Source organism: Phyllobates terribilis, unplaced genomic scaffold (assembly GCF_046119375.1).
Source record: "Phyllobates terribilis strain yellow unplaced genomic scaffold, ASM4611937v1 Scaffold_5__5_contigs__length_657084704, whole genome shotgun sequence".
Classification (NCBI taxonomy): domain Eukaryota; kingdom Metazoa; phylum Chordata; class Amphibia; order Anura; family Dendrobatidae; genus Phyllobates; species Phyllobates terribilis.
The window spans coordinates 126,076,276-126,098,839 of NW_027362765.1; the positions used below are offsets into that span (position 1 = coordinate 126,076,276).

General features: G+C 43.8%; 2 protein-coding genes across 6 annotated transcripts in view; both read left to right on the plus strand.

The window, feature by feature from the left end:
- Positions 1 to 5,282, plus strand: part of DIDO1 (death inducer-obliterator 1) — a 61,850-nt gene extending 56,568 nt beyond the window's left edge. For all 5 annotated transcript variants that reach the window (XM_073682954.1, XM_073682953.1, XM_073682956.1 and 2 more), the window contains one exon: positions 885 to 5,282. In XM_073682954.1, the coding sequence (XP_073539055.1) occupies positions 885 to 4,204 (3,320 nt within the window). In that variant the 3' untranslated portion in view covers positions 4,205 to 5,282. The remainder of the gene's footprint in view (positions 1 to 884) is intronic.
- Positions 5,283 to 10,613: 5,331 nt separating this feature from the next.
- On the plus strand, positions 10,614 to 21,470 carry TCFL5 (transcription factor like 5). Its single transcript, XM_073681043.1, has 6 exons — positions 10,614 to 11,134; positions 12,014 to 12,182; positions 12,255 to 12,432; positions 14,080 to 14,290; positions 14,882 to 15,023; positions 21,393 to 21,470. Exons 1-6 carry the CDS (start codon positions 10,614 to 10,616, stop codon positions 21,468 to 21,470), a joined length of 1,299 nt encoding a protein of 432 aa, XP_073537144.1.
- Positions 21,471 to 22,564: the final 1,094 nt, after the last annotated feature.

Consider the following 22,564-nt stretch of genomic DNA (forward strand, 5'->3'; position numbering starts at 1 on the left):
TACAATCGTAGACTACAGAGCCACTGAAAACACACATCAAAAAAATATTAAAGGAACAGTATCTCACCACACTGCTGTAACACAATGAGATAATCGGGAATAAGCATAAGCACATCACAAAAGCTACATGTTTGAGATATTCCTCACGCCTTGAACATCGATGACTACAAGGGAAGATCTTTTATTATGCAAGTGTTGCAAACTCATACCAGGCACTACAATGATGCCTTAGTTAGATCACATGCAGTCAATGTGGGCATAATTAGACCATTCATAGACCTATGTGCCTTAATCATTACATTCACTATTTTAGTTTTAACTATTGAATACTACAATTTAGTAAGGGAATATTCGCACTTGTCAGATTAATTGCGTAAATTTCAGCAACTGTTCCATTCGTCTTAACTGGACTTTTTAAAAATCCATTTGCTTTTCATAAGCGGAACAGATTTTCTATTGCAGAAGATTCTTCAACAAATCTGCCATCTCAATACTTGCATTTCACTAACTACTGTATTAAAAATCCAAGTAATAAAGGCATGAGGGAATTCCACATATCCGAAGAATTTAATTTCTGGCTCCTTTTTCCTGGTTCCTGCTATAACTAAAGCTGAGCGCCTGGAGAAGACCTGATGGACATTGGCTAGAACAGTAAATTAATTACATATACTCTTGTACAGCTGCTCTGCCACTGACCGCAGATTTATAATTGCCCCATACTTCCTATTTTCACATGCAGTTAACCCGTTGAGCCTGCCTGTACATGCTTCCTATATACTTGTATAAAATGTGCACAGTCATTAGAGGACATTTTTAGCATAATGTAATAGGGACCACGGCAAAATGCACCTTTTTTTATGTAATCTCTCATTTTGTGATTATAGGCCTTGAATCAACACGTCCAAACTTGATCCTGGGATTGGTCATTTGTCAGAGAAACAAGCGCCCAGTTCCAAGTGAACCAGATAAAGTAGAAGAAAAGCGAATCAAAGCTCCAAGCCAGGAAGAGATGGATATCTTAAATTTTACAAAAATACCAGTCCCTTCTCAAGTAGAAAAGAAACCCCAGAAATTTCAGTCATACTCAAGTGATGTCATTCAAAGCACCACACCGCCAGGATCCCCTCCTCCTATTACAGAATCTGTTGCAAAAGTAGCTCCTCCTGCTGTTACTCTGCCATCTTCTAGAGCCGATGCACTCTCTGCAGCCAATACTACCCATAACTCTCCACCAACAGCTGAACAATCTGCATCAACATCAAAGACTTCAACGCCACTAGAGCACATTTTGAAGACACTCTTTAGAAAAGCATCTGATAACGCTGATACTTCAAGTACTCCAACAGTAACTGCTGTTAAAAGCAGCACTAATGTAGAGCCTGTATCTGAAAGAGGGTTTGTAGACCCCATTGTGCAGCAGTTTGGTCAATTGACAAAAGAAAAAGCTTCAGAAGAGGAAGATAACGATAGGCCGTATGATCCAGAAGAAGAGTATGATCCAGAAAAAGCATTTGATTCTTCAGAAGTTGACGATGATAATGAAACTCCCTATGAACCAGAACAGCCTTGTGAAAATTTATATGATGAAGAAGCCTATGATCCAGAGGATGAAACAATCTTGGAAGAAGCTAAAGTTCCTGTCGATGATTTGCCTAATAGAATGACTGCGGCAAGTAAAATCAAGCCACCTGTGGAAGTAGGAGCAGAGTTTTTGAGCAATACTTCTGATTCATCGACCCTCGTGGAACAACAAAAAATGTTAGAGGAACTGAACAAGCAGATAGAAGAGCAAAAAAGACAACTGGAAGAACAGGAAGAAGCTCTGAGGCAGCAAAGAGCAGCTGTAGGTGTGTCTATGGCTCATTTCTCTGTCTCTGATGCGTTAATGTCACCTCCTCCAAAATCTTCTATAATTAAGAATGAATTCTTCCAGCGAGAGTCAAGTACAATTAATGCTGCCATGAGTGCAACTTCAGAACCGTTTATGAGTACCGGCAGAGATCCTAGACAAGCCAGAGATCCTCGACAAGCCGCAACAAAAGGAATGTATGTAGACATTGATGATGATCCGAGCAAACCGTTTCCAAGTGAGAAAAAAGCTGAACCACTTTCACCTGAACCCAGTATGTCTATCCCGGTAGAAAAGCCATTTTTCAGTGCGGAGGAAGAGACAAATCGGTTAGTTTGTCTGGACGTCTCTGAGCAAACTAGTGACGTCATTCTTGACAATGAGAAAAATCTTAAGCAAGAGGATGATGCACCTTGGAATAATGTACAAGCTGCGGCTTTAACATCTGAAAGTTCAAAAGATATGCCTAAACCCCCACGCAAGGTACTATTACCAACACCTGAAGGTATTCCACCATTATTGCAGACTCCCCCTTTTACTGCTAGCAACACAATGTGTTTTCCTTCAGTACAAGAGCCAGCATGGGTCATGGACTCTCAGAATTTTGATAGCCATGTTCTTCCTCAAGGAAATCTGCCTGATCATCTTGAACCTTCACTGGAAACTATTTTTGCACAAAAAAAGAGCCAGGCAGCCTCCTTTATGGAGGAGTCTGAAAGTAGACATCTTCCTCTTGTTAATAATTTGGTACTGGGTCCACCACAACATGACATATCACCACTGTTTGGTGAACAGAGACCACTGCCAATAGCTAATGCAGGATTAAGGCCATCCTCCATGTTTTCTGAAGACAAATTTCCAACTGATTTAGAAGGATATGGTGGCCTTCCGTCTGAACAAAACCTTGAGAAAAAAGGACTTGGGTCTGTTATGTCTGAGCATTTTCGTCACCAACCACTTCACCCCTTTAGAGACAGAGTACCTCTTAATCCTTTTTCCACCCAAAAGGGACAGTCACCACCTAGATTTGACAGACAAAACAGTCCACATTTAGAATTTGAAGATTCTCGTTTTAGTGGGCAAGCTGATGCTCCTTTAAGGTTTGATGGACCACCTAGATATGATGTTGGTACAAGATTTGATGGTCCATTAATAGGACGAACACAACCATTCAATTTTGATGGTCCACTTAGAACAGCTAGAAGTACACAAATTCAGGGATCGTTTAGAGCACTTGCACCTTCTCACTTCCCTCCAAGAGGACAATATCGAAATGAATTTGATGACTTACGGGGTTCAGGTAACTATCCTGGCCCGAGAGTTACTTCACCTCATTTGTTAGACGATCCCAATACCAAATCACCACCTGTACTTCCCAATCAACGAGTTTCTGCTCCAATACCTTACAGTGGACAGCGAGGTCCAGCACCATCTAGATTTTCGGAACCTCAACAAGCGAGACCTCGTCCTTTGCTTGAGCTTCCAACAGTTCTGCCTCTTCTCAGAAGTGAAAACTGGGACAAGCCTGACTCGGATTCCCATAAGGATTTTACAGAACATAGGCAAGATCCAGATCACTGGGGATCTAACAGCTTCAGACCAAATAAAGACCACCGCAGTCAAGGTTTAGAGGGAAGACCTCGAAACTTTGAAGGACCTAATGAACCAGAACAATCTGAACATGCATCAAATCAAGGGTTTGAAGAGAGAAGAAGGGAAAGAGAAACTGATGTACAGTGGGATAGAGACCGTGGTAGAAACTGGAACAGAGAGAGAAATTTTGAAAGAAACCGAGATTTTGATCGACCAAGAACAAGAGAGTCAAATCGAGACTTGGAAAAAAACAGAGATGGAGATAAAGAATTAGAAAAGCGAGAATGGGATAGAACCAGGGATAGAGACAGAATCCGAGATCGGGACAGAGGAAGAGAAAGAGACAGGGAGCGAGAAAGGGAGCGAGAGAGAGACAGAGAACGAGATAGGGACAGAGAACGAGATAGGGACAGAGATATTGACAGAGAAAGGGAACGAGAGCGGGAGAGAGATCGTGATAGAGAGAGAGACCGAGACCGGCATAGAGATCGTGATAGAGATTCATATAGACGTAGAGATCGATCAAGGAGTAGGGATCGGGATAGGTCTCGAAGTAGGGATCGTGATAGAGACAGGGAGAGGGATCGAGACCGTGAACGAGAAAGAGATCGAGACAGAACAAGAGAACGGGACAGAGATAGAGGACGAGATCGCACCCTTCGCAGCAAAAGCAGTGAGAACAACAAAGACTGTAAAAGCGATCGATCAAGAGACTCTTCCAAGTGCACAACAAATGAGCCTGCGTCTTCGAATCATACGTGATGAACTTTTTAAATGGCAAGAAGCATATGTATATATGTGTACATATATAGTGTCATTTTTTTTTATATATATATATATATATATATATATATATATATATATATATATATAAAATAAATAAATAAATATGCATGTCACTTCCCCCAATCAAAGGTCAAGAAGATTTTCTGTCACACACACTGGTCTACAGCTACTGGGAAAATATGATGCCGGCCCTCGTCTTTTTGTTCCCACCCCCAATATGTATAGCTTTTGTATATGTTCATTTTTTCTACCCTAGTTCTGGATAGAAGGTGGCAATTATATGTAACACGAGAGTTTATACTTATGTTCTCCAGCAGTTTAATAACTCATTGTAATTTTCTGGTTTAAAACAATAGAGCCCTACACTAAGTATAGGGCTGTACCTGTAGATACCTATAAATTCGTAAGGAAACGTCAGGAGCATTTCTTCATCTATACACCATGGAATTTATCTAATGCTGCTAGTCGGGATACAATTTTGACCGAAGGTTAATGCATTGAGTTAACCCAGGGAGTTGATACACATCCTGGTGGCCCTTTTTTCCATTAGCACATCATATGCAATACAATAATAGGAATGTGGGAGGAGACGCATGCCGTTTTAAAGGGATTGTCCCAACATTTAAAGAATAGAAAATATGTCTGCTTAATTAAAAAAGAGCACCACTCCTGTCTGGGTTTTTTGATATTGCAGCTTGACTGTCTTGATATAAAAGGGGATGAGGTGCAGTAAGACACACAACCTGTAGACAGGTGTGGTGCTTCTTTGACAAATTGTTTTTTCAAATCCTGGACATCTTTTAAGTTTTAACTCCCTGATGCCCAATAAGTACACTCTTTTCTCATAATTACATACAGTTAGTGGTACCACAATAACAAAGCTTATTGCATAGAAATTTTTAAGTTCATGATCTCCATTCAGGAATTGGAGGGAACAAAACGAGCGCTCATGTTTGTGTATATCAGAGTTTTATATGGAAGAATATCACTGAACATTACAAATGTAAATATTAATTTTTTAAGTAGAATAAATATCTACTATGGTTAATTTTCACTAATTATTCATTTATTTTCTGACTTTCATTTGTATATTCTTCTTCAAGGGAAATATTTCAGACCTTACTCATTTCAAAATCATATGTGCGAAGATTCGCCTAAAATGAACTAATGTTAGTGTTGTAATATTTGAGACTTAGGGCACGTGCACACGTTCAGTATTTGGTCAGTTTTTTACTTCAGAATTTGTAAGCTAAAATCAGGAGTGGAACAATCAGAGGGAAAGTATAATAGAAACACATCATCACTTCTGTATTTATCACCTACTCCTGGTTTTGGCTTACAATACTGAAGTAAATATTGACCAAATACTCAATATGTGCACGTGGCCTTAAAGAGGAACTCCACTTTTGAGCACTTTTATAAAAATCCCTTTTAGATTTGTGCAATTATAATTTTGAGGTTTATGTCGGGTCGGATATCTCTATGTCTCTTGACAAGTGACCACTATTGATACCTGAAATAAAGCAACCACTGCCCCAGGTATTAGGACTCGTCCGCAATTCATCTACATTCGTACTGTGTGATTTGAGAGAGTTGCAATTTAACCAGCGTTCATAATGCAGGAACCCCTTAAACTTATTGTAGGGTATCCGTGAAATGCTTGGACTGAAGGATTATTGTTCCAGCTTATATGGCTGCAGGGGCCAACTAAGGGCCCCGCTATTAGAAGGACGTGAAAAGGAGCTGTCCAAACCTGGGAGAAGAGTTACTGTGGATGGGTGGGAGTTCATGAGGGACACCAGTGCTTCTGGTGCAGGCCAAGGGATGACTGCTCTAGATTTTTGGCACCTACATAAAAACCTTACTCCTTACATCAGTGTTGAAGGGAATCTGTCAGAGAAGGTTTTTGCTACCTCATATGAGAGCATCATAAACTAGGAAAATATACCCTGATTTCAGCGATGTATCACTTAGTTTACTGGGTGCAGCCACTGTGATAAATCAGAGTTCTTGGATGTAGAATGTAGCAGAGCTCAGAAAGCTAACCCTGCTCTCAGCAGGCTCTCTATGTACTGTAATTTTTGGACTATAAGATGCACCCCAAATTTTGGGGTGGAAAATAGGAAAAAATTTTTTTTATAAGATGGGGGTCCGTCTTATAGTCTGAATAGGTACAGTATCTTACCTGTGGAGCGGGGGGGGGGGGGGGGTCACAGGAGGCAGTGTCCTTAAGTAAGCTGGCAGAAGTGGAGGTATGTTGTGGACTCTGGGTGCGAGAAGGCGGTGCTCCAGCAGCGGGGAGTTGCGTTGGTGGTGAAGCAGGATCGCAAGACCCTCCGTTCCCTCCTTCAGGAACCCGGCGGCCCGAGCTCCCAGTCTACGCCAGCTTGGGCGGCCATTTTCCTGTAGATCACGGCTTCAGGAAGATGGCCGTGGCCACCGGAAAGCAGCCCATGCCGCTCTACTTCCCCACCGCCAGCCAGACACCGGCCCCGCAGCATCTCGCCTCTTCTGCTGCTGCCGCCACCGAGTGCCTGAGGGAGGGAATGGTGGGCCCTACGATCCCGCTCCACCACCACCGCAACTATCCGGTAAGTTGCGTTCGGACCATAAGACGCACCCCCCATTTTCCTCCCAAATTTTTTGGGGAAAAGTGCGTCTTATGGTTCGAAAAATACGGTACATTGCCTACTGACAGTGAGCTGCTTAGCAGGAGGCAGTGATTAATATCCTGATGATACAATGAATGTTTTAAGTAAACCGCACACCGCCTGATAAGTGACATATCCCAGAATTCAGTGTTTTAACTCCTAAATCATGCTTACAGATTCTTTTTAACAGAGAGACAATGGATAGGAAAGGCCACCCGCCAAAGTTTTGTCTGTTACTCGAACCTCTAACACAAGGGAATTCTCTTGCATATCGGGTGATCGGTTCAGAAATGTTTTCCTTCAATAGGATTATGGGCAAGGATATTTTATGTATTTATAACCTGGCTCTCCAAGAAGACAAGTCTCCACTCAACGGGATTTCCAGGACTAGAAAAGAGGAGTCTGCCTTTTTCCAATTTAAAAAAAAAAATAGCAACCACCTTTTTTTTTTTCAAATCCCAAAAGAAAAAAACATTTTTGCTTTAGAAAAACCTTACTGTGTCAATATACCTAAGACCATACACAATCCGAAATCAATGGGTTTGTCCAACAAATATCTCCAACATCAGACAATATGTCTTTGGAATAGGCATCATCCTTTCAAAGCCTGATCCTTTTGTTCCCATGGGACATACGCCATGGCTTGAGGTGTCTGTTGGCTTATTAAAAATGCTCTTTTCCTGATTGGCAGCCTGTTTACACAGCAAGATAATCGCCCAATGAACAAGCAAAACGTTCGTTCATTGGGTGAAATACTTTTTTGCAGCATAAAAGAGCATTATTCTTGGCGGTGCATCACCCTGTGTAAACAGGACTCACCCTGCCAAGCACTATGGCAGCCTATATGCACTGACAGAGTATAGATTGCCTAGTGCGCATCATTTACTTTGGTCTGTTTGTGTAAACAGGCAGTGAAACGACTACCGACTGGTAAAAGTTTACCTATCAGTGGTTGTATCGTGCCACCAGTCAGTCTGTGTAAATGGACCTGTACTCCCTTCTTTCCATTAAAACCTTAAAAACCTCCACCATACATTTATAGCTGATGCATACAATAAAACTGCTCACGCAACATAAATAGTCCTCCTACAATGCTATTATTTTTTTCTTTAAGTTTTTTTTTTTTTTTGCATTACTATGAAAATGTGATTTTTGACATAACCGCAAAGTGAACTTAACTTGGTAACAACAAAATATCAAAATTACTGGTTCTTTGTTTTGTTTTTTCAAATGCACGCCACTTGGATTTTTTTTCTCCATTTTTCAGTACAACTGCAGAGCACACATTCACCCTGTCGGCACCATTATAATCGATGGCACCGTCCGCACATAAGTCCGAATCCTGTTTTGTGGGGGTTTGAACGTACACCCCAACAGGGCCACTGAACGGGGGCCTAAACACAATGTCAGAGCACCCTAAGGAATGCTCAGAAAAGAAAGCACAATATTTGTCAGATTTAAGCTATGTTCACACGTGGTAGTTTTTTTCTGCAGCCAAAACCTTCTCTCTTTTCAGTAAAAATGCTCCATTCAAAATACAGGTTTTGTGGCGTTTCTGCTGCTTTCTTTTGGGTGCTGATTACGTGTGCTCTGACCGCAGTACATGTTTAATAAAGTTAGTTTTAGTCACCAAATCTGCAGCAAAAAACGCTGCAAAGATGTTTGTTGTGTTTTTTTGTTATGTTTTTGCACGTGGTCATTGCTTTCTATAGGTGAAATAACGCTGAAAGAATTGACATGCTACAGATTTCAAAAGCCACTGCGTGTGAACATACCCTTAGGTCTCGTTCAGACTAGTGTATACATCAGGTGTGCTATTCGATTTTATATCACATAAGACAGGAACAGATGACAACCATCATATCTGTGTGAAAAAAAAATCACAGCGTGCACTGCTTTGGTCTGATTTATGGACCAGCCTAGTGCATGGCAATAAACGGCGGCTCCGGCACTTGTCCAATATTCGGACGAGCACTTGGAATCTGTCACATCTGCAATTTGCGTATGTAACTGGCTTGAGTTTTTAACGGTTGTCTGAACCCAGCCTTAGGCCACGGCCCCACTATCAGTATTTAGTCAGTATTCAGTCAGTACTTTTTCTCAGGTGTGGGAGACAAAACCAGGAGTGGAACAATCAGAGAAAATGTATAATAGAAACAAGTCACCAATTCTGCATTTATCACCCACTCCTGAGAAAAAATACTGACCGAATACTGACAGTGGGGCCGTGGTCTTAGGCTGGGGATACACGGCAACTTTGGGCTTGTTACCTGTCCCGCGGCCAAAGCTTGCTAGGTATACAAGTGACTGGAGTAGCATTGCGATCTTGAGGGTGCTGTGACAAGCCAGTCGCAAAAAATCTGACGCGGTTGGACTTCTTGCGACTTGCTTGTCGCGGTTGCAATGTGACCCCCTTCACTTGTGTTGCAGTGTGGTGTATCGGTGACACCCAGGAAACTTTGGACATGCGACAGGTAGCCTAAGGCCATGTTCACACGATCAGTATTTGGTCAGTATTTTACATCAGTATTTGTAGCCAAAACCAGGAGTGGGTGATAAATCCAGAAGTGGTGACGTGTTTCTATTATACTTCTCTGATTGTTCCACTCCTGATTTTGGCTTACACATACTGAGGTAAAATACTGACCAAATACTGAGTGTGGCTGCTTCCTTCCTACAACAGCGCTACTCCCGCCCACAGGCTGGCTGTGGTATTGCAGCTAGGCTCTCCAGTGAATAAGGCTTTGGTGCAGTACCTGACACACTCTATGGACAGGCATGGTGCACTTTTTAAAATAATATTAAGAAATTAATGGAGGAAATTTCCAACTAGGGAACATTATTGCTGTGATTTTTCCTTAAACTAAACTATTGCTAGAACTTGGGTTTCTATTGAAAGCAAAACTTGAGGGAGCCCCCTACAGCCTCAGAGAAGAAACTGCAGCCTCTTCTACCGATATTCACGTCAGAGAGAGATAAGTAGGAGACAGTCCTAGTCAGCGAGACAACAAGCCGCACAGTCACATCAGCGGAGCCTACCAACAAGATGGCGCCCTTCTTCTCCAAGAGAGACGTGCGTAGCTGAGTCACGTGGGCTGACGCCACTACGTCAGGTGAGTGTGGGCGGACGTCGGCTTCACCCAGCTCCGACCTCTAGTACTGTGTGAGCCTCACGCACGGCCAGAATGTGTCGGGAGCAGTGAAGTGCGAGATTCCGGCTTCATCTCCCGCTCCCTCAGACCGAGCATCAGGGTTTACAGGCGGGCGGGCAGACTGCGGGCGGTGTTTGCGCCTTTTATGCGATGACGTCACTGGCGTCGGTTGAGAGCAGTTGCTGTTGCCCCGCCCCCGCGGATACTCCTGCGCCTCCCTGTAGTTTGTGCTCCTCTTCTCATGCTATAATGTGGTGATAATCCGCAGCCTTGAGCCTTTGGGGCTTTGTACTTGCCACAGCGTCTTCTCAGGTTTTTGTCTGAATTTACTAATCGGGCTTTATAGCGTGCAGTGCAGCTATCTCCCTTTATTCCTTATTTTCCCTGGCTGATTACTGATTTGGGTGCTTACTGACGATGCGGGTCAATAATAGTTTGGCGTTTTTATAACAATTTCTGCCCAATATTATGTTTGGGCCGACACAAGCACATACTGCAGCTTCTAGCTGCCCCGCCGCATCTTCCTCCTGTGTCAGCGAGGACGTGGTTAATGTAGAAGCCTCATATAATGCTGCTGCTGATATGGTCGCATTGTCCGAAATGGAATATACCCAACTGCAGCAGCTCCTGTGTTCCCATGTAGATTCTCAGAGCAATGAGGGGGATTCAGGGACAAGGATGAGCCCCCATCTCCTTCCATCCAGTAATTTGCCCAGTGCTCCTCCGTATCCATCGACCGGCCGCCCAGTGGTATGTCAGCCCCCTGATAATAACACTGTGCATACTAACCAAGCCTTAGCACATGTCAACTTTCAGGAACTGAGGATGATGATGCACAGCGATTCCAGCTTACCTCCCCCTAGTGGTGACATGAATGAAAAACACCCCAATAACACTAGGGGCGACTCCTTAGAGGCGGTTCTGAAGCGAGTAAAGCCGACTAGTGACATTGAGCTTAATAAGGAAAATGAGAATGTAGGATGCTTGTCAGAAACCAGAATGAAGTCAACGGTTCGTGTTCGTTTAGAGGACATATTTAACCGTTTACCTACAGATGTACCCAAGTGTACGGAGGTGTCAGAATCCGGTGTCACCGCAAACAAGTGTGTATTTTATTATATTTTCTTTTACATTTTTTGTGTCTGATTTTTATTTTTGTGGCTTACTTTTGCTCAGTTGGATCTAACTAGCTTCTTTGGGAAACGTCCACTAATGCAGAGGTCCCAAAACTTTCTGACCTTGAGAGCCACAATCAGCTATTAAAGAGGGTCGCGAGCCACATTTAGCTCTGAGAGGGGGTCGCGAGCCTTATGCTGCCCCACTCACAGTAGTGACAGCTAGGGCCCCCTATTACCAGTATAATAACAGCCAAAACTTTTCCACTGAAATCACACCAAGGCAGTATGCCAAGCTCCAGGGTTTCCTATCTTACCCCCATTCAGATCTGCTCTTCTGTGCAAGGCTACACACAAAATCACCATCTAGAGATCTGCTTTTAATAGCTGTATGCTACACCTGGTGCGAATTCATCAAGCTGGCAGGCAGCCGCGAGCCACACATCGCGGGGCCGTGAGCAACATGTGGCTCTCGAGCTACAAGTTGGGGACCCCTGCCCTAATGTCATATAAGTCACCAGAAAGCTGAGATGTGATATGCTGCCTGGTACTTGCGTGTAGAACAAGGTTAGTTGGGCCTCACTGAACTACTTTACCACAAAGAGACCACTATATTGTTAGAAAATATAATTCACAGGGGCCTATCTAAAGATCTGCTTTTTTTGATTGGCGGCTGTGTGTAGGTTCAAACTTGCCAGATGGGACGGTACACGGAGACCTCATTCTATTATGGGTCTCTTGGGAGTTCTCTTCTGGGGTTTGTGTTGCTCATGGTGTAGGTAGCTGGACAAATTGTACAGATTTTACTTCTGTGACAGCTAAGACGGCAAATACACTGCACTGTGCTTCTCCATTCTTACATTGCAGTTTGGTGACCATTATCCGCCAACCTTCACAGCTCATAGGAACTCAACCAGGCAAATGGACCCGCAGAGTGAAAAATAAAGCCGCCTTATCGACACTTCAGTTGGTAAATCCAAACCTCAACTTACAGAACACAACTCCTGTGAGAAACGCTGATCCCCACCTTACACAGGTGATTCTCAGTCCTCTTCAGTAAGTGCCATGGGAAGCACGAACTGCGCACTGACTAAATATTCTTTTCCAGTCGAATTCCTTTCAGAATTGTGGGGCATCCTGTCCCCTACTGGAAGCAGCAAAGAACCAGGAGATCTCTCTGTCCCGAGACTTTTCTTTCTGTTATCAGCAAGACATTGAATCAGCAAAGCAAACCTTGACCTCTCAAAAAAATCTGTTTCCCGAGGAGGTCCTTATTAAAGTGGAAGGTGAGATTTCTGAGCAGACTACCAATATTAGGTGCAACTGTGATGACCAGAGGATCATATACATTGAGAAAAGTTTAACAATGTTTGACTTTTGAATCTGATTGAGAGCATGCCCTGAAGGATTCAAGCAGTGTTAAAAGCCAAAGGTGGATTTACAAAATACTATAAATTAACATTTAGATTTTTAGGAGCAAAACAGTAACAATGCAGTGACCTGGCAATAATCTGCATAACTAATCATATGCTAAATAGTTGCAAGTCAAATTTATGTATGAGATAGCCAAGACGATTGTCTAGAAAATGATGGTAGTCTCACGGTAAAAGCTGTAGTGGATGGTGAGATATGGAGCTATGTGCCCACCATGCAGAAATGAAGCCGAAAATTTCTGCAGCATTTCTGCATCTCCCTGGCAGAAAAAACGCATGCAGATTGTACATGCGGATTGTACATGCGTTTTTCCTGCCAAATACATGCGGATGTGAAGCGTTCTTCACTGGCATTTCCGCATGCGGGTTGACAAGCTCTTTCCAAGCGATTTTAGCATCACTTGGAAAAGTGCTTGACAACTAGGTCACACTATATAAATCCATGCAAACGGCATGGATTTATATAGTGTGACCCGAGAGAAGGGTTAAAAATAAACATATACTTACCTTCTGATGGCCCCCCGAGTCTTGCTGCCCTCGTTCCTGGCTCCCCAAAGACCGCGGTACGCTGCACTGAAAGACCTGCCATCACATGACTGTGACGTCAGCGCAGGTCCTTCAGTCCTGCGCGATCTGTCGGCAAGCACAGGGAAGGAGTCCGGGGGCCGTCGGAAGGTGAATATAATCTTTATTTTTTATTTTATTCTTTTTTTACAGCTTTTAATGGTACCTGGGTGTGGAGGAGAGTCTCCTGTCCTCCACGCCCGGGTACCATCCGCACATTAGAGCGCGCCAATTACGCAAGTACAGATGCAGTCTTGCGGAATTGGCGCGTTCTAATGCAAGTCAATGGCGGCAAAAACGCAGAGCTTCCACAAAATTAATGGACATGCTGCGGATTTTTGAGCACTGCATAAACGCTGCGGAAAAATCCGCAGCATGGGCATTGAAAGTGCGGAAATGCATTGGAGACCATGGGGGAAGGTTTATCAAGCGTTTCCCAAGCGTTTACGCTGCGAAAATTCCGCAGCGTAAACGCTTGAAAAACGCATCGTGGGCACACTGCCTGAAAGTCAAAATTCAAAACATTGTTACCCTTTTGCTTGTCAGTGTACAGCCAGAAAAGCCTTTTTATGGCTTCCCACTTTGCAAGTGACAGCAGAGTTGGGTGGCCATGACCTGTGCAGGCTTCAGCTAAGGTCTTGATGTGGACGTGAACCTCATTCAGACTGAAACTTTGGAGGCGGCAGCATACATAGAAGAAAGCAAACAAAGATCACAATAAGCCCTCATTATGGTGCTGGATTTGCCTTCTAGGACAAATGGGTCACAGTTTGTCTTTTGTATGCCTTTATTTGAAAGCATATAACTCCATAATTACAACCAAACACTAACATTTCAGTATTTGCCCAGAGTTATATTTAAACTCAGGTTTTCGTGTTGTGATAATTTTGGCAATGACAAGACGACCCTTTATATGACTCTGGGCTTCCCTTACAGAAAAGCAATCTATAAAGAAAAGAAGCCGCAGCCGCATACAACAATTGGGAAGCGATATGGAGCGGAGAGTTCTGAGTGACCTTAGAAACACTTCCCAAGGGACGCCCTGGATACCTACCCAGGGAAATACTGCAGAGCAGGTGTCTGATAGCAAGCAGATTGGCTTGTCCCAACGCAGAGAGAGACACAATCGCATGGAGAGAGACCGCAGGTGAAGCTGTGGGATTTATTGTATCACATACAGTATCACATACATCAAGAGAATGCCAAGAGTGCGCAAAGCAGTCATCAAAGCAAAAGGTGGCTACTTTGAAGAACCTAGAATATAAGACATATTTTCACTTGATTCACACTTTTTTGTTAAGTATATAATTCCAAATGTGTTTATTCATACTTTTGATGCCTTCAGTGTGAATGTACAATTTTCATAGTCAAGAAAATACAGAAAAATCTTTAAATGAGAAGGTGTGTCCAAACTTTTGGTCTGTACTGTACTCTAATACAGTTTTAATATCTTTGTCTTCGAAAAAAAGGCTCCTCCCCGAAACTGCATAAGATCAGAGGAGCTATAAAATCTTTCCCACTGAAAAGGCCAGTTCTGCAGGAGTCCCTCTTTACTGGGCATGTGCCGATGTGGGGACTACAGTCTGATTATGGCTCCTTCTTTAATCTTATTAAAAAATAAAAAAAGACAACTCCCAACATATTCTACACAGTATAGTAGTACAGAGATGGTCACCACATTCAGACTCTGAGGACCCAAATGCTTCTGTGCCTCATAATCTTCTTTCTGTTTCCACAGACGCAGAATAAGGGTATGCTGCGATGAGTTGAACAATTTAGTTCCATTTTGCACAGTGGAGACAGATAAGGCGACCACACTGCAGTGGACCACGGCCTTCCTAAACTATATTCAGGAGAAACACGGGGACACATTGAAAAAGGTCAGAAATAACCGACCGCTCCAGTTCTTGCCATGGGGAGGTGTGATAACTCAGCTATGCAGGGGCAGACACAGACCGAAGAGGGCTCCTGTACAGGAACAACATATGGGCCTTTTGTAGTCCAATAATGTGACTGGCAGAAGCTGCTTGCTGCTTTGGAGATTGAAGTGGCCCTTGTGCGACTGCACAGATTGCACCAATGATATGTCCACCTCTGCAGCTGTTCATTATGGAAGATGTCTACTTGATGTGTTCACCCTGAAGCTGGCCACACACATTAGTCAGACTATCGAGTCAGTAGATGGCTATCTCTACCAACTTAACCATACATGGGAACTGGGCCAAACACCTCTGCCAGACTTTTCTGTAAGTGGTCTATTTCCCTGTCAAATAAAAGAACTAGTGTCACTGTTGACAGACAGTCAAACGATGTCTGGCTGTAGAAGGTAGATGCGTTTGGCCTTACAAACATCTCCCTGATCCTTTTATGATTCCTCTCTCTTTAGGCCCCAGCGGTGATCCTCACCTTGCTTGGGGATTATACCTTTCCCTTTAGGACCCAGAGGTATCATCACCTTTCTGCTGTTATTCAGCACTTCCTTGCTGTGTCCTGAAATACACTCAGATCCTCAGAAAGTGATGCTGGTGATAGTGTGTTTTAGTGTTTTACCTATTCAGGCCTGGGATTCTAGTAGTCGGCTAGAATTACCTTGGAGTTCCTTTGTGGATTGTTGCCGTGTTTTCTCCAGTGTCATCTTGGAGCTAAGTGTATTCCCCTATTTGTTTCCCCTGTGTGTACTTTAGTTTGTAGTCGGGCTGACTTAGTGCTCACCCCTCCCACTCCCTACCTAGGGCCTAGCCTTAGGGTTAACTAGGGCCAGATTTCCTGCTCGGCGATAGGTGCAGAACCTATTTAGGGTCTATAGGGGAGTCAGGGTTTGTCGTTAGATCTGTTTAGGGGTCTCCACTCTCCCTTTTTCTAGTTGTAGGGCTATCACCTGCCAGTTTAAAAAAACCTGACTTTCGTTTTTTTTGTTGTTTTTTTTTGTGTTGTTATGGATCCCGTTTCGGTGCTGGAAGAGCGGCTCCGGAGTTTGTCACTGGAGATAGCCGACCTTCAATCTGCTGTTTAACAGCAGCGGCTGCAGACTCCTAATGTTGGGGACTCTGCAGGTAGGCTGGTCCAGCTTGAGCCCAAAATTGCCCTCCCAGACAGGTTTTAAGGAGGTAGAGACAAATTTTTAGTGTTTAAAGAATCTTGTAAATTATACTTTAAGCTTTGACCCTACTCTTCTGGAGATGAGAAACAGTGAGTGGGGATTGTGATCTCACTGTTACAAGGAGATCCTCAGTCCTGGGCTTTCTCTTTGCCACAAGGCTCTTCTTGCCTCCAATCAGTTGAAGGATTTTTTTGGGGCTCTGGACCACATCTATGATGATCCTAACCAAATCTCCTTGGCTGAATCCAGGCTGCGTCGCCTTCAGCAGGGGGATCGGTCAGCGAAGACTTACAGTTCTGAATTTTGTAGATGGGCAACCGATACCAAGTAGAATGACCCGGGTCTTAGAAGCCAATTTTGTCAGGGTCTTTCAGAAAGTTTGAAGGATGCTTTGGCAGTTTACGAAAACCTTGGATCCCTGGAGGCTGCCATGTCGTTGGCTATACGCGTAGGTAGACGACCTTCGAGATAGGAGATTGAGACCACCTTCTCCGGGACCCCTTTTTTGGGGCAACACCCCATTCCCGGGGGGTGGTCTGGGGGTGAACTTGTACTCATGTATTTAGAGGAGCCCATGCAGTTAGGGGGAGCTACTGCGTTGCATATTTCCCCTGAAATCCGCAAGAGAAAAGGGGGGATGTTTTTTTTTGTGGTAAAAAGCCACATTTTATTGTGGTCTGGCCCTCGGTTCCTAAGCAAAAAGGAACATCTGGAACTTGATTGACCCTTTGTAGTGTGGGGATAGATAATCAGGGTGTGTGTTTGTCTTATACACGCAGCTCTCGGTTTGTCCTAACAGCAGAGGTGGTGCTAGAGAACAGGAATGAGAAAATTTCTATGTTTTTGAACAGTGGAGCTGGAGTCAGCATGGTTGATGCTGGGTTTGTGAGAACTCTTGGGCTTACTTGCTGTACATTAATTAAGTCCATCCCCATTTATGCTATCGACTCAGCGCCACTTGCTCAGAGATGTCTGACACAGATTGTACATGATATAAGACTGAGGGTGGGACCCCTTCATTATGAAGTACGGTAATTCCTTGTTATGTCCTGGATGGCCTTCCCACTCCTGTTGTAGGCATTTTCAGAGACCGCACTTCTGTATAACTTGATCCGACAGCCACCAGATACCTTGAAAAAGACCATTATAGGCCGAAATGTTGATTTACGTATCTGCTTCCACTTGGGTCTAGCTTATTTTTTCAGTTTTTTAAATTTCTTGAATAAAATATTTGAATTACATCACTTTTGAGTGCCGGAGTTACTATAGACTATTGAATTACTCACATTTACTGCTGACCACCAACTAAACAGTGAGCACCCAATTTCCTATATTATGGGGAGATTACTGTCATGAAAACTGCTTAAGCACGTCTCTTTCTGCTGTCTCTACGGAAACCTTACCTGCATTTTTGTCTGGTTTTGAGGACATATTTTCTGAGAAGGTGTCAGGATTTACCTCCTCATCGTGCGTATGGCTGTCCCATTAAACTGATTCCCGGAGCTAAACTACCCAAGTCCAGACTGTATAATCTTTCTGGCCTTGAGAGACAAGCCATGAAGGATTTCATTGCTGAGAGTCTGGAGAAGGGACATATCAGACCCTCTTCTTCGCCCGTGGTGGCAGGGTTCTTCTTTGTTAAGAAGAAAGATGGGGTCTCCATCCCTGTTTAGATTTCCGGGAATTGAATCAAATTACCGTCGGAGATCCGTATACTCTTCCTTTGATTCCGGATTTATTCAACCAGATTGTGGGAGCTAAAGCGTTCTCCAAATTGGATTTAAGGGGAGCCTACAATCTAGTTAGAATCAGAGAGAGGGATGAATGGAAAACTCCTTTCAGTACCCCTGAGGGGCATTTCGAAAGTCTGGTTATGCCTTTTGGTCTCACCAATTCACCTGCGGTTTTCCAGCATTTCGTAAATGATATTTTCCACCATTTAGTGGGGAGGTTTGTGGTGGGCCATTTGGATGATATTTTGATTTACTCACCTGATTTAGAGACACATCAGGGTCATGTTAAACTGGTACTACAGATTTTAAGAGATAACAAACTTTATGCCAAACTGGAGAAATGTGTTTTCGCTGTCCATGAGGTGCAATTTTTGGGGTACCTGTTGTCACCGTTGGGTTTTTGCATGGATCTGGAGAAGATCCGTGCTATACTTGATTGGGATCATCCTGAGAATTTGAAGACATTACTCATTTTTACCGGAAATGTTTCCAAAATTATTCGATAATAGTGAAACCCCTCACTGACTTTTTTTAAAATTTTTCTAATTGTTCGAATGCCGCCCAGCAGGTTTTTTCCTCTTTAAAGAGATGTTTCGCCACAGCACCTATACTTAATCAACCTGATGTTTCTCAACCTTTCGTGGTTGAAGTTAATGCGTCGAGGTGGGGGTTGGGGCTGTGTTGTCTCAGGGTCTGTCCCCTGATAAATAGCTTCCATGTGCTTTGTTTTCCAAGAAGCTGTCTTCGGCTGAGAGAAGTTATGACGTGGGTAATAGAGAGCTTTTGGCGATTAAATTGGCTTTCGAGGAATGGCGACATTGGTTCGAGGGGGCAGTCCACCCTGTTACTGTTATCACGGACCATAAGAAGCTGTCATATCTCAAGTCTGCTAAGCGTCTCAACCCTAGGCAGGCTAGATGGTCTTTGTTTTTTACTAGGTTCAAGTTTGTTGTCACTTTCCGTCCAGGGGTTAAAAACATCAAGGCTGATGCATTGTCCCGAAGCTTCCCTAGTAGTAGTGTCCCTATTTTGCAGAAGGGGTTTGTCATTTCGGCCTTGTACCCTGACCTGGAAGGGGAGGTGTTAGAGGATCAGGAGGGCACCCCTGTCCTTCGGGGAGGTTGTTTGTGCCATCTAATCTGCGCCGTAAAGTAATTAGGGAACATCACAACTCTGTGCTTGCTGGTCATCCAGGTAGTAAGGCAACTGTGGACCTCCTTTCCTGTTGTTTTTGGTGGCCGGGGTTGCATCAGGATGTGGTTGATCATGTGTCTGCTTGTAGTATTTGAGCGCGTTGTAAAGTATCAAATACTCGTCCGTCTGGTTCTCTTCTGCCGCTGCCTATTCCTGTTCCTACTTACCGGTGTCTACAGGCAAGACTGTGGTTTTGGTAGTTGTGGATGGGTTCGGTAAGTTTGTACATTTCATCGCATTACCAGCACTTCTGAATGCCAAGACTCTGGCTGGAGATCATGAAGCTTCATGGGGTTCCTTCCGATGTGGTGTCAGATCGGGGGACCCAGTTAGTTTCTAAATTCTGGTAAGCTTTTTGTACTTGACTGGGGGTGCACTTATGTTTTTCTTCTGCCTTCCATCCTCAGTCAAATGAACAGATTGAGCGCATAAATCAAAATTTGGAGACTTACCTCCGGTGTTTTGTCTCCGAGAACCTGCCGAATTGGGCATCTTACTTACCGTTGGCCGAGTTCGCTATAAACAATCGTCACCAAGAGTATATCGGCAGGTCACCGTTCTTTGGTGCATACGGTTTTTATTCGCAGTTTGGTACCTTTAGTGGTGCAGGGGCTTCAGGAGTTACTGAGGAGGAGCATTTGCTTTGTCGCGCTCTTCTGTGTGGCATGGGGTTCAGAATAATTTGAAACTCATGGGAGACAGATACAAACATATGGATGACAGGAAACGCTCGCCAGGTTCGGATCTAAGTGTGAATGACTTTGTGTGGTTGTCGACCAGGAATATCAAGTTGAAGGTTCCTTCCTGGAAGCTGGGACCCAGGTTTATTGGTCCCTAGAAAATAACCGCTGTCATTAATCCAGCAGCATTTCGTCTGGAGTTACCTCAGGCTCTCAGGATCCACAATGTGTTTCTCAGGTCTCTGCTTAAGAAGCATGTGGTACCTCTTGAGTCCTCCCCCTTGCTGCCCCCAATCATGGTTGATGGCAATTTAGAGTTACAAATATCGAAGATCGTGGATTCTTGTCTTCAGTGTCGTTCCCTTCAGTATTTGGTGCACTGGAGGGGTTACGGTCCTGAGGAAAGGATGTGGGTTTCAGCATTGGAGGTGAATGCCCCTAGGTTGGTTCGTTCATTCCATGCCTCTCATCCAGATAAATCTGGTCCTGAGTGTCTGGAGACCACTCGTAGGAGGGGGGGGTACTGTCACGGGTGTGTCAGGGTTGACAGACAGTCATACGGTGTCTGGCTGTAGAAGGTCGTTGCGTTTGGCCTTACAAACATTTCCCAGATCCTTTTATGATTCCTGTCTCTTTAGGACCCAGCGGTGATCCTCACCTTGCTTGGGGATTATATCTTTCACTTTAGGACCCTGAGGTAGCCTCACCTTTCTGCTGTTAATCAGCACTTCCTTGCTGTGTCCTGAAATACACTCAGATCCTCAGAGAGTTTCTGGTGATAGCGTGTTTAAGTGTTTTACCTATTCAGGCCTGGGATTCTAGTAGTCGACTGGAATTACCTTATAGTTCCTTCATGGATTTTTGCTGTGCTTTCTCTGGTGTCATCTTGGAGCTAGTGTATTCCCCTGTCTGTTTCCCCTGTATGTACTTTAGTTTGTAGTCGGGCTGACTTAGTGCTCACCCCTCCCGCTGCCCCTACCGAAAGCCTAGCCTTAGGGTTAGCCAGGGCCAGGTTTCCTGCTCGGCGATAGGTGCAGAACCTATTTAGGGTCTATAGGGGAGTCAGGGTTTGTCGTTAGATCTGTTTAGGGGTCTCCACTCTCCCTTTCCCTAGTTGTAGGGCTCCCTCCCCTTTTCCCGGCGTTATACGCTGGGTTCTCCTCATTCCTAGCGTGACAACCAGCCATTGAAATTCCAACAGCCGGATCCTTATCTCCCACCACAGATAATGTTAGGGGATTTTTGGGAGACCGCTATACATTAGATGGGTGTGTTCGGATAGTTTTTTTCTAATGTGAATAAGGACTTTACAGCTAGAACTAAAATATGGTCACAATATAACTTTATTCCCAGCCATTGACATTTCCCTGTCAGTACTTGACTGTCACATGTTTTTACCCTGTAGGGTTTTCTGAAGATGTTACCACAATTTGAACAGTTTGGCAGAAAAAATTGAGTTTTGCAGAATTTCTTGCTACAGCTGCAGTTTTAATATATTACTATCTGAGTATGATGGTTATGGTTCTTTATTCTGAATTTCAGGAGTTTGAGGCTGTGGGGGAACATGAAGGCGATTTGAAAGTTTCCAAATCAGAAGGAGCGAGAAGTGGCATAGTCTAAGAGGAAGCCGGGAGCAGCTCCTTCCAGGATGTCAATTATAGGGTGTAGGTTGTGTGACCGGAGCTCAGCACTGGAGGACATCTTTTGTATAGGACTACCTGGACTACACAGGAGAGCAAAAGACATTTTACCAAAGACTGATGCAACTCAGTCTGTGATGTACTACACGTATTATTATAAATTATTTCCAACAAATTTTACAAGAACATAACCTGGAGCTGGAGATATTAACCCCTTTTTCATATCCTATACAACTATTTTCTGGTTTTCTTGCAGTCCTATCTGGGTGATAACCACTATTTGGACTCATTACTATGTCCATAAAGGTTATCAGCTTCTTTCCCCACAACCTGGGACACTTTTTCAGCTATGTTAGTATAATGTGTCTGCCATCTCTTGTAGGTTTGTGGTATGCATGAGCTGCGGGCTCATCCTTCCCTCCTGCTTCTGACTTTTTCCCTTCACAGGTGAGGAAATCCACAGCTCATCATTACACCAGACTCACTGCTTCATATAGGGAAGCTGATGGTGTCAGATGACAGACTTTTATAACATTCAGGCTCAGAAAAATCCAGCGTTACATCCTCTACAGCTAGAAATGCGTTGCTATAGTGGTTGTCACTTGGTGTTCATTACCTGTGTAGGTGTTCAGGATAATTAAGCAGTCAGAATATTGGATTTTACTACTTATGGTCTGACATCTACAGGTTTGTGTGTGATTTTAGGAAGAAATGTTGATCTAGCGTAAATTGCAGGAGCAGTTTTTCTCTTTTTTCTCTATAGTTATTTGCTTTAATGGGGTTGTCCACACCTAGGGAAATCTTCACTGCAGCTTGCCAAATCCTAATGGTTTGTAATTCACACATCTTTAGGATACGATTCCGCTTGCCGATTCCTGTAGTAGTCACGTGACCGCATGTATGCAATTTGCACATATGCAGTCACATGCTACCTAGAGTCTCAGCTGCGTCGCTCTATAGAACACTGCAAGACACAGCTGAGACTCTAATCGTCATGAAACGACCACTGCAACCAGCAAGTGGAGACAAATCCCAACAGTGTGTGCATTGCATTTTTTTTTTTTTAATGTCACG

What these genes read in the sequence shown, in the direction of transcription:
- TCFL5 (XM_073681043.1), top strand. Translation starts at nt 10,614, where the DNA reads ATGGTCGCATTGTCCGAAATGGAATATACCCAACTGCAGCAGCTCCTG. An exon ending in CTGATCCCCACCTTACACAG is followed by an intron (nt 12,183 to 12,254) that starts GTGATTCTCAGT and finishes ATTCTTTTCCAG; the next exon opens with TCGAATTCCTTTCAGAATTG. An exon ending in ACGGGGACACATTGAAAAAG is followed by an intron (nt 15,024 to 21,392) that starts GTCAGAAATAAC and finishes TCTGAATTTCAG; the next exon opens with GAGTTTGAGGCTGTGGGGGA.